At 46.0% G+C, this 11,223-nt stretch overlaps 1 protein-coding gene across 1 annotated transcript; it reads right to left on the reverse strand.

The window, feature by feature from the left end:
- Positions 1-8,666: 8,666 nt before the first annotated feature.
- LOC147881872 (multicopper oxidase LPR1 homolog 2-like) lies at positions 8,667-10,910 on the reverse strand. Its single transcript, XM_087401466.1, has 3 exons — positions 10,640-10,910; positions 10,236-10,322; positions 8,667-10,130 (listed from the first exon to the last, which is right to left on the reverse strand). Exons 1-3 carry the CDS (start codon positions 10,841-10,843, stop codon positions 8,667-8,669), a joined length of 1,755 nt encoding a protein of 584 aa, XP_087257592.1. The 5' UTR covers positions 10,844-10,910.
- Between the last annotated feature and the right edge of the window lie 313 nt (positions 10,911-11,223).

An 11,223-nucleotide genomic window follows, 5' to 3' on the forward strand; every position in this document is an offset into this window, starting at 1 on the left:
TCTATGATACTCCCTTGGTCTCTTTCCAATTTTATAATAGGTTCAAACCTTTAGGAGGACAAGTGGAGGGTTGGCACAAGGAATCTTGCCACCTCATCCTACTTTCCCCATTATTTAACTAGCTCTCTTGGTCCTTCTATACCTCCCCCACATGGGCCTATCTCATATGGAGGGTATAACTCAATATAGTATCCATCTCCATCTATTTTATATTACTTCTCCCATGGACTTTGAGCCATATCTCACTAAATGCAGCCTAGGTGGAGGGGTGGCACATGGAGGAGCCATGCCACCTTGCATTTTATGATATTAATATTATGGATTATGTACAACACACCTTATGGGTCCTCTTACATGGAAGGGTGGCACATGGTCATGCCCTGCCACCTCAACCTTGGGCCCTATGCACACCATATTTTATTATACTATTGCCACATATACAAACACACATACATATTAATGCCTTTTTCCTTAGACAATTTTATCCATAATAGTTCCCCCCCCAGGCAGGGAATGCACAGCATTTCCATGCCTGGGACCATCATGCACAAAGAAAGGCTTGAGGTAACGCTTGTTGATCACCTTCTTGCCATATGGTTCATGCAGCTCTTGAACTTGTACAGACCCATCGCTACGTTGTTTGATGACTTTGTATGGACCAGCCCACAGTGGCAGAAACTTCTTATCCATTTGGTGGTCCAATCTGTTATCAAAGCATAGCACAACATCCCCCTTAGCAAAGTGGCTTACCCATCCCTTGCGAATCTTAGCATCCAATCATGCCTTTTGTCGATTCTTTTGGATCTCTGTTTGGTGTAGTGCATGGCGTCGGGTCTCATCTAACTTCTCAAGTTGTACCAATCTGGCCTCTACATGTTCATCTTCTGTCATCCTCTGTTCCTGTGCCAATCTCAAGGCCAGAATCTCTATCTCTAGTGGTAAAACTACCTCAGTACCATACACCAACTCAAAAGGGGTGTGACCTGTAGATGTTTTATGAGTGATGTTGTAAGCCCACACTGCTTCAGTGACCTTCTGATCCCATTGGCTCCTATTCCCTACGGCCATTTTTCCTATGGTTTTACAGAGGAGGCCATTGGTCCGCTCTGTTTGACCCATGGATGCTGGATGATAGATGCTAGAAGTGTGATGATCAATGCCCATGCGATCCATGAGTAACTCCACTGCTTCATTTAAGAATGGACTCCCATGGTCAGAGACTATCTCCATGGGTGTCCCAAACCTTGTGCAGATACGTTCAAAGATGAAATTTGAAACTGCCTTGCCATTTGCAGTAGAGAGGGCGATAGCTTCAGCCCACTTAGTGACATACTGAGTGGCTACCAAAAGATACTTCTTTTTGCGGGCAGTCATGGGCAAGGGTCCGACAAAATCTATGCCCCACTTCTGAAACGGATGGATGGACATCACTGGGTGATGTTGCCCGGGACGCAAATCCTTCCTACTGAAGAATTGACATGGTTTACAGGTTTTGCAATGCAAAGTGACATCCTTGAACAATGTCGGCCAATAGTATCCAGCATGTAAAATCTTCTTAGCTGTATAGTCACTGGCATAGTGGCCTCCACAAAATCCATCATGATAATGCTTCAATACCTTAGGCACTTCATCGGCATCAATGGCCCGTCTGAGTACCCCATCCATCACTTGATGGTACAACACCCCATCAAGGAGGGTGTAGCGCCTACTATCTCTGCAGATCTTCTTTCTCTCATAGCTTGTACTTTCTGAAGGAAAGGAGAAAGCGGTCAAAAACTTATAGATACCACCATACCAAGGATCCCCAACTTCTATGGCTGCTACCAGTGTTACATCAAGGCACTCCTCTAAATCAATCAAAGCATTCTTCAAGTTGGAACAACCCCCTTTTACAATTAAGTAGAACTGCCAACCATTTGGCCAACCGGCCCATGGGATTTGGTGATTGAAGAACCTGCTTTGCAAGACCAGTGCTAGTGAGTATAAAGAAGGACTTTCCAGCCACATAATGCTTAAATTTCTCAATGCAAAACACCAAAGACAAGGCATGCTTGTCGGCCTCTGAATAGCGTCGCTCAGTGTCGAGCAATTGTCGAGAAGCAAATCGAACGGGATACATGAACCGATCCTCCCCTTGCTGGAGAAGAATACCTGCCAGAGTGTGCTCACCAAACCCAGGATTGATATAGAAGGTCTTTGACCAGTCTGGATTGCATAGAATGGGTTCTGAAGCCAGAGCATTCTTGATTTGTGCAAACCCATGATCACAATCTCATTCCAAGAGAAATAAACCCCATCTTTTAATAGCATAGTCATGGGCCATGTCAAAGCAGCATATTGATCAATGAAGCGGCGATAGTATCCTGCTAGATTGACAAATGAGCATACCTGACGTTTGGTTGTAGGTGGGGAGAGCTTGAGGATGGCTTCTACCTTCTCGAGGTCAGGCTTGATGCCCTCGGATGAGACATGTCCCAATAACCTCCCTTGTGTGGCTCCAATGGTGCATTTCTCAGGGTTGAGACTGCCATTTGCATCATTGACCCTTTGGAAGGCCAATCTAACCTTCATGATGTGCTCCTTTCGTGACGAGAATATACAGAAATCATCTAAAAACACCTCCAAGAAATCCCCCAAATAAGGAGCAAACACCATCTGCATAAATCTTTGAAAGGTGGCAGGAGCATTGGTGAGGCCAAATGGCATTACTTTGAATGCAAATGTCCCCCAGGGTGTGGCAAATGTGGTTTTAAGCACATCTTCCTCGGCAATTCTGATTTGATAAAACCCAGAGTAACCATCACAGAAAGTATACATCTCATGACCACTTACCTTCTCAAGAATGAGGTCTTGAAAGGGTACAAGATGATGATCCCTCTTGGTGGCAGCATTGAGCTTCTTATAGTCGATGCAGACCCGCCACTTGTTGTTTTTCTTTGGGATGACTACCACTGGTGAAACCCATTCAGTATTGTGAACCGGAACAATAAACCCTGCCTCTACAAGCTTCTGCAACTCTAAGCACAAAGCATCGGTCTGCAGGGGCCCTAATCTTCGATACTTCTGAGCCACAGGCTTTACATGAGGCTTCAGCTCTATCTTGTCTCTATGGCAGTCACATGGCGAAGGTGGTGGTAGCTAGTTGCAAAGAGGTCAGGGAAATCTTTGAACATTTCAAGAAACTCATCTTTCTCACCTGGAGTGAGGTCTAGAGAAAGCATTGATTCGAGCTGTTGAGGACTAGCTGTTATCTTTTCTGCAGGTGGCAGGGTCGGAGACACCCCCATCATGTAAACTTCCTCCTCTGAGAATTCCTCCCCCCCGTCTGATTCTTCCATGGACTCAGACACTGAGGATGAGAGAGTATCACTGTCATGCTCCTCTTCTTCTTTCGGTTCCATGGCACCAGGTTGCACTGGGATCTTCTCCTTTGAAGCACCAAAAGACATGTGTCCTGTCTTCCAATAGCTGACTGCATCACTCTTTCTCAACCATGGTCTCCCGAGTATGGCTGGGTAACTTCTGCCTGTATCTTCAATGTCCACTACATAGAAATTGACAGTGGTGGTCAACCCATTGACAGTGATGGGCAAATCCTCAATGACTCCCATGGTGGAGAGTCGTCGACCATCTGCTACCTTGATTCGAGTGGAGGAACGCCTTGTACATTTCAAATTCAATTTCTTCATGATTCGGGGCACCATGATATTACATGCAGCTCCCCCCATCAACACACACATTTTTGACACGGCAATTATCTATGATGACATCTATGGTGTGTGGGTGCCGATCAATTTCTTCAGAGATAGAAGATACCTCTCGTACCTTTCCCTTTTGCTTGCTCTTTCTTGCTGAGAGACCTTGCTGCAGCTCACGTCTCACCTTAGGGCTTAATGCTATTAGTTGAGGGAGTGTGATGCTCAAAGAACGATGAGCAACGTCTTGAACGAACGAATAGTCCTCTTGCCGTGAGCCAATGGGAAAATCCGAGGGTGACCACTTACTCCTATGAGATCTTTTAGTCTTCTCTGTTGGTGGGTCTACCATCTCAGCATCTGAGGGCTCTGAGAAGGACACCTTCTTCCTGGGGCGGCCCGGTCCACGGTTTGGAGAGGGGTCCGAGGTAGCACGAGTTCTTTTCCCGAGATCAAGGATCTCCACATCAGAATCCTCAGTGCCCGACTCACTTAGAAGATTCACCCTTGGAATATTGGGTCATTCTGTGCGATAATGACCCTTCTGGTGCTAGCACGATCTCTTGGAGGGCGGTTGGCTTGATTTCTGATGCCCACCATCTCAAGCCAAAGATCATTCAGGGCCTTGGCTAGGTCATTGACTCTAGGTTCTGTTGCAGGGGGGGCCTCTTTAGTTGGAGGAGAGTTGGAGGGGCCACGGGAGTAAAGAGGAGGGGGGCTCGTGGGCGAGGCTGGGGAAATCTTCGAGGCGGAGGATGAGGATATCCACCTCTTTGAGGGTAAGCATCTAAGGGAGGACCATACATCTGAGGTGGAGGCGGTGGATACATCCCTGATGAGGGGTGGGGGTATGCCCCTGAGTTAGACCCCCTAGGTTGTTGTTGCAGGAATGGAGGGGGATGCGGAGGGACAATCGTCTTCTTTGAAGCGGGGTCAGACTGAACTTTGTCAAACTTTTGAGCAATCTCATGTGCTAGCACCATAGTTTCTGGATTCTCCCATTTAAGCTTGAGACAGAATTCATCACTCGCTCCTACTACAAGGTAGCCCAGCACATGCTGAGTCATTCCAGCTCGAAACCCGGCATTGTCCTCCTGTGCACGGGAATGTCAGCCATGCTTGGAAGATGGAAAAGAGGGGCTTATCTATGGACGAACAATAGTAAGAGGAAGCTTGAACTGAAAATCGGGTGAAGATACATCCAAAAAGCACACATAGGCAGGGTAGGGTGTGACTGGTGTAGTGTGAAATATTACACGAGAAGAATCTTCAACATAGAATAGCACATAGACAATCTTAAAAGGACCAACCCTCATGATATCACATTGATCATTACACGCGAGGGTTAGAGGTGCGACGTTGCATGAGGTTGTTCATCAAGGCAAACAAGAATGCCATGACAAATGTCAGCAGTTGGAGAGCTTGCACATCACCTTCAGCTTCTTCCAGTTCTTATAGTCGCCATGCTATTTCTTCAAGGGGTGTGTGGTCTGGCATCCTTCTTTTGAGCAATGTCCTTGAGAACCCTCCTGATGATCTTCCGAAGTCGGTGAACTCGTATCAAGTATGCCCAACACTTAGTTTCATGATGACCACAACCTTTGCATTCCTTACAAACGATCACCCTCCTTCGTGGCTTACGGCTTTGTTGGGGTGGTGCTTCCACTCGCGTCATGCGTGATTGAAATACAAGCTTCACGTGCCAAGAAATCAGCAACAAGATTTTTTTTACCTCTTCAAATTGGTTGCAAAGTTCCAAGGCTTGTTGATGTCGTGGAACCAAGCCTTTGCTCCGCACCTTCCACCTTCCACTAACTTGTTCACACACTAGTTGAGAATCCCCTTGCACCTCCAATTGCTTGGCATGATGTTCTTGTGCCTTTTGTAGCCCAAAAATGAGCGCCGAGTACTCAGCTTGATTGCAAGTACTTGCAGGCAAAGACTTGCTGTAACAAAACTCCTCACCACCCGGTGAAGTGAGCTTCACACCCACGCCAGCCGCCTTAGTCGAAGGTTTGTAAGCTCCATCAAATTGAAGAATCCAAGATGTCATCACACCAAGACTAGAATTCGTACATCCCAAGTTTCTCGGTAGTCCAAGATAGGTAGGAGGAGAGGGTGGGGAGAATTCAACACTTGAGCCAAACGTTCAGCACCAAATAAACTTGCAATTCTTTGTTGATAGTTTATCTTAAGCCCAAAAAGAATTACAATTTGAAGCTCGAAATGAGGCACAAAAGGCTGATTAGGTACAAATGGATTCCTTGGTCGAAACATTACCAACCATAGCCAAGGCCTAGAAACCTTTGTAATGAGATTGTGAATAAACCATTCAGGACGAGCTTTTCCACAGGAATCAACAAGCAGATGCGCCAAATCTCCCCCCAAGCTTGGGGAGCATCCCACCCTTCGAAGAAGGAAACCGTTTTGATTACCTCTGCAGCAGCAAGTAGTTCGATCACCGCACAATGAGTAGAAGTAAAGTCAAAATCCTCCCAGTGTATCAGTAGTTCGTCACCATGAATCATCCACGGTGTGTCATTCCACCCATCATCACCATCAATAATGCACTGGACAATCAGCTGTTGAAGGTCGACATGAAGATCAAGGAAGACATCTCGTGCATTGGTAGCCGTAAGATGCGGAGGAACAGGCACCAATTCCTTAAACGCGTCGAGAAGTGACATAAATGTCCACCCTTCTCGTGAGGCGTGCGTTCGTGAAATGAGCTTGGAGAAGTTTTGAATTGGCAATCTAGCAAGAGATGTGGATAGAGCACATAAAATGAAATATTTTTGCTTTTTACAGCAAGAGCAAACTCCTTATGGTTAGAGAGTTACAGCTCTTTCAATTTCAATATATGAACAAAAATCGTTACATTTTTACCACTTCCAACTTGTTGGCCCAATGATAAGACTTTCTTTTGTGAAGGGGGAGGTCTTGGGTTCCAATCCTACTCTTTAATAAAAAGAGAGGAGAGGAGAAGAGAAGGAGAAGAGAAAGAGAAGAAGAAGAAGAGAAGAGATAGGGGGGGCACGGGATCTGCTGCTACTCTTTTGCAGGGGCTCAGGAAACAGTCCGCGACCAGAGCAGTCCAGAGAACTGTCACGCAGAAAACTGTCCGCAACCAGAAGTCGCGGCAGTCCAGAGAACTGTCATGCAGGTGAGCGTAGAAAACTGTCCGCAACTAGAAATCGCAGCAGTCCAGAGAACTGAAGCGCAGAAAACTGTCCGCAGCCAGAAGTCGCAGCAGTCCAGAGAACTATCGCGCAGGAGACGCACGAACCGAATGCACGCGCAGTAGCTTAGAAAGAGCATAGATGGTATAGTTTTGTTGATGTAACCCGTACGAATAAAAGATTCGCCACCAGCCGTGGAGATTCGTATCCCAGCAGCCACACCAAAAACTTTTAGCTGGAAAAGTAATCGAGACCAGAGGCTGGAGGCTAAGTATGGCGACGCTCAAAGGCCATAGAGAAGAGGAGATCATGAGGGCAAAGGAATGTCATAGGGGTGAAAAAGGAATTAGAAATGGAGGGAAGGAAAAGGGAGACTATGACACAAGGGGAAAGGGAGAGGGGTAAGAGAAGCATGTACATGATAGGAAGAGGAATGTTGAGATGTAGACATCAAAGGAAGTGATCCATACTTTATTGGAAAGAAGGGATGAGAGGGAAATATCAAAATACTAGCTAGGTGGCTTTACAAGAATCAGCGTGTCCCATCAAGGAAAAGCCCCTTCCTTTTATAGCCAAAAGAGGGGGTCTCTCCACATTAATATATCCTCCCACATGCATGGTGTGTGTGGAAAAGTCTCCCATGTCGGCTAGGTGGGTACGCACTCTCAATTGTGTGCAACAACCCTTTGCCTCCATTTTCCACATAAATCAAGCCCCATATCTCAAGTCTATGATACTCCCTTGGTCTCTTTCCAATTTTATAATAGGTTCAAACCTCTAGGAGGACAAGTGGAGGGTTGGCACAAGGAATCTTGCCACCTCATCCTACTTTCCCCATTATTTAACTAGCTCTCTTGGTTCTTCTATACCTCCCCCACATGGGCCTATCTCATATGGAGGGTATATCTCAATATAATATCCATCTCCACCTATTTTATATTGCTTCTCCCATGGACTTTGAGCCATATCTTACTAAATGCAGCCTAGGTGGAGGGGTGGCACATGGAGGAGCCATGCCACCTTGCATTTTATAATATTACTATTATGGATTATGTACAACACACCTTATGGGTCCTCTTACATGGAAGGGTGGCACATGGTCATGCCCTGCCACCTCAACCTTGGGCCCTAAGCACACCATATTTTATTATACTATTGCCACATATACAAACACACATACATATTAATGCCTTTTTCCTTAGACAATTTTATCCATAACAGTACCCATCTCGATCATCTCGTATCTTGATTTGGTCTCCACTTGCAAAAATGTGTAACAAAAATCGTGATAAAAGTAACATTCCTAGTGTCCACCTTTAAGAAACCTTATTTTCTATATTTTCTATATGTTTGCTTTTGTCCGTGCACTAAAGGTCCTTATCAAAGTACTTAAATAAGGTCCTTATTAAAGTATTTACATTTCTTGGGGGTCAAAGTTCCAAAATTCCTTGGGGTAAATTGCCAAGCACCTTGACGAGGCACATAAAGAGATTTAACAAAATTGGAACCCAATGGGAAATTGGAATGCACAATCCCTAAATGAACTACTAGTTTGGAAGGTCAACATGAACCCATACTCGGTGGGACTTATTTTATACCTGCCAAATTTCAGTTCATGTCTACCTAAAGATCAGCCGGCCTAGAGTTTCTTTCAGTCTTTCATACGCATTTTCTACGGCAAGCTCGGACTACCCGCTACATTCTCTTTCTAGCTTAAATTAACTACAATGATGCAAGCAATAGTACATGATGCAAGCAATAGTACATGATGCAAGCAATAGTACATAAACTATTATTCTTGCATCATTCCACCCCGATTCCTTACCGTGTTGTTGCTTACTACTTTGAAGGGCCGCATCATAATATTGTCTTCGTGATCCACTATGTGACAGTGCCATGCATAGCCTGGGCCTGTGCTTGGATCAAACCCGAATGCTCTTCCATCCCGCTGCGTAAATCGTATCAGCACGCGAGTCACTACATTCGGCCATGTGATCACGGTGTCTTTCCACCCTCTTTGATATATGTAAGGCTCCCTCGGAGTCTCCGTAAAGCAAGATCCGAGCTCTCCGTACGGTAGCTGCACCGAGCAGTTCCCGGCCTCGAAAGATCTGTTGGAGAACGTCTGCTGGTTTAGCACCTGAAATTGAACGAGATGGATATGCACTGGATGAGCATTAATCCTAAGGTTCATTAGTTCCCAAACCTCTGTGGCTCCTTCCATGGGTGTTTGGGCCACGGGCTCTTCCCAGGTGCTATTGTCCAGAGTGAACTGCAGTGGCATATGGTTGGCGTCGTCATACTCTACCACTCCGAGCGTCCTCGTTATAAGTGAATCATTTAAGGATAGTGGCTTGCTCGGTTCGAGGACAGAAGGAAGATCCACTGGAAATCTCGTGATACCTTCAGACGTGCCATCTTTGTCATCAACTATGAATTGAAGCACTGCATAAGTTCCAGGAGGACTCGTGGAGACGTCACCACTAGGAAATGGGGTTGGGCCGGAGTTGTTGAGAACAACGGTTGTATCACTGGGAAGCCCTGAGAAATCTATGACAACATCTATTCTTTCTGCTGGGGCCATGGTAATCGACGAGACGTTCCATGCCTCAGCCAAAAATCCACCATCCGTGCCAATTTGGTACAATCTCAGGAGCGGATTGCTTAGCGAAAGAATCAGAAAGCGAGCATTACAGGCATTTAAGATGCGAAACCGGTATGGACGGGGTAACACTTTTAGAAAAGGCCAAACTTTTCCATTAACCACCATCGTATCCCCGTAGTATTCCGGACACCAATTTTCATGATTGTCTGGGAGGATGCCAACGACGGGGAAATTGATAGAACCATCCTCATAGAATTGCCTGTCTTGGATGACAAGGGGTAGCCCCAGAGGCAGATTCGAGCGTTCTGACTCGGACGTGATAACATAGAGGCCAGATAAACCCGCCAGAACATTGAGGCGCGTGATGCCAATTGTGTGATCGTGATACCAGAGCGTCATGGCCGGTTGCTCGTTAATGTATGTGTAGTTTTGCGTGGAGAAGGAGATTCCCGTGTCACCCAAAGCTGTAAACCATGAATCGGGATGGCCATCGGATTCACTCTGGACTTCTGCTCCGTGCAAATGTGGGACTATCGGCACCCCTCCTAGTGAAGGATTGGCCCAGTTCAGCGACTTATCGACTGTGAACATATGGGATGGGTCTTCGATATGATTCTCCCATCGAACGTAGCTTGGAACATTTTGCTTCGCCTGCAACAACAAATCATTCCGCTGACCAAATGGAAGCAAAGCTGCGAGCAAAGCACACAATGTCCTGCAGTATCTCGCTGGGAGTGTGAGACGTGACGTGCATACCAGCAGTGTTGGACCGGGATAAGTTGCAGTGCTTTGGCTCGTGCCGAATGCATACAGAAGCGTTTCAGGAAGATCACGATGCAGTTTCTGCAACGACAGGGCAACAGTTTAGCATATGTCTACGATAGCATTCACAAATTGATATGTCTACAATAGGGCGAGTTTGCTTTCGTGCAATCGAGAATCTCTCTCTCTCTCTCTCTCTCTCTCAGTTTTTAAGATTTATGCGTATCTCGACGTTCATTATCCTACGTAAAGATTGTTTCGTCCCCAGGTTCCTTCCTTTACCCACTGTTAATCTCCTTTACCCACTGTTAATCTCTTTCATAGTATGGAAGTTGTTCACTCTGCATGTGGCCCGCTCAGAACCCACGAAAACCAGAGAGAGCGCAGTCGCATGGGACCTGGCGGATTTTATAAGATCCCAGTGTCAGCTGCTGACCGTCGGATACATCCAAAACGGGGGAGAAAGGCAGCGGATCCACGAACTGAACGAGGGTAGGGCTGGGATCAAGTTCTTGACAGACGGACGCCGAATGGGAAGATGTCAGGGTGAGCGAACAGGAAAGCCAAGATAAAATGCAGATGACAACGGAGTAGGCAGCCATGGCAACCAAGAAATCTAAGTGCAACAAAGTGTAAAGGAATGGATCGAATTCCTAAGGGAGAGACGGAACTATTAAATAGATTAGAGCAGAGACACAACTGGAAGACGGAGATTTTGTTTTTCAACACACGCATTTGGCGGAGATATCGTGTGTGGAAGTATAATGCAACCATGCATTTTGCATGGAGACTCACAGCTTCCTCGTTTCGTGTAACGTTTTCATATCAACCTCCTATCCTGTATTATAACATTGTTTACATGTGATTCTTCAAGGTCATGACTCTCTATCAACGCCTACTAATGACCTTGTCTATTCTTCATCTACACTAGACATATGACTCACAAACCACTCTCTATCAATGCCTACTAATGACCTTGCCC

Source organism: Dipteris shenzhenensis, chromosome 30 (genome assembly GCF_047967505.1).
Source record: "Dipteris shenzhenensis isolate YYH24624 ecotype China chromosome 30, Dip_SZ_1.0, whole genome shotgun sequence".
Classification (NCBI taxonomy): Eukaryota; Viridiplantae; Streptophyta; class Polypodiopsida; order Gleicheniales; family Dipteridaceae; genus Dipteris; species Dipteris shenzhenensis.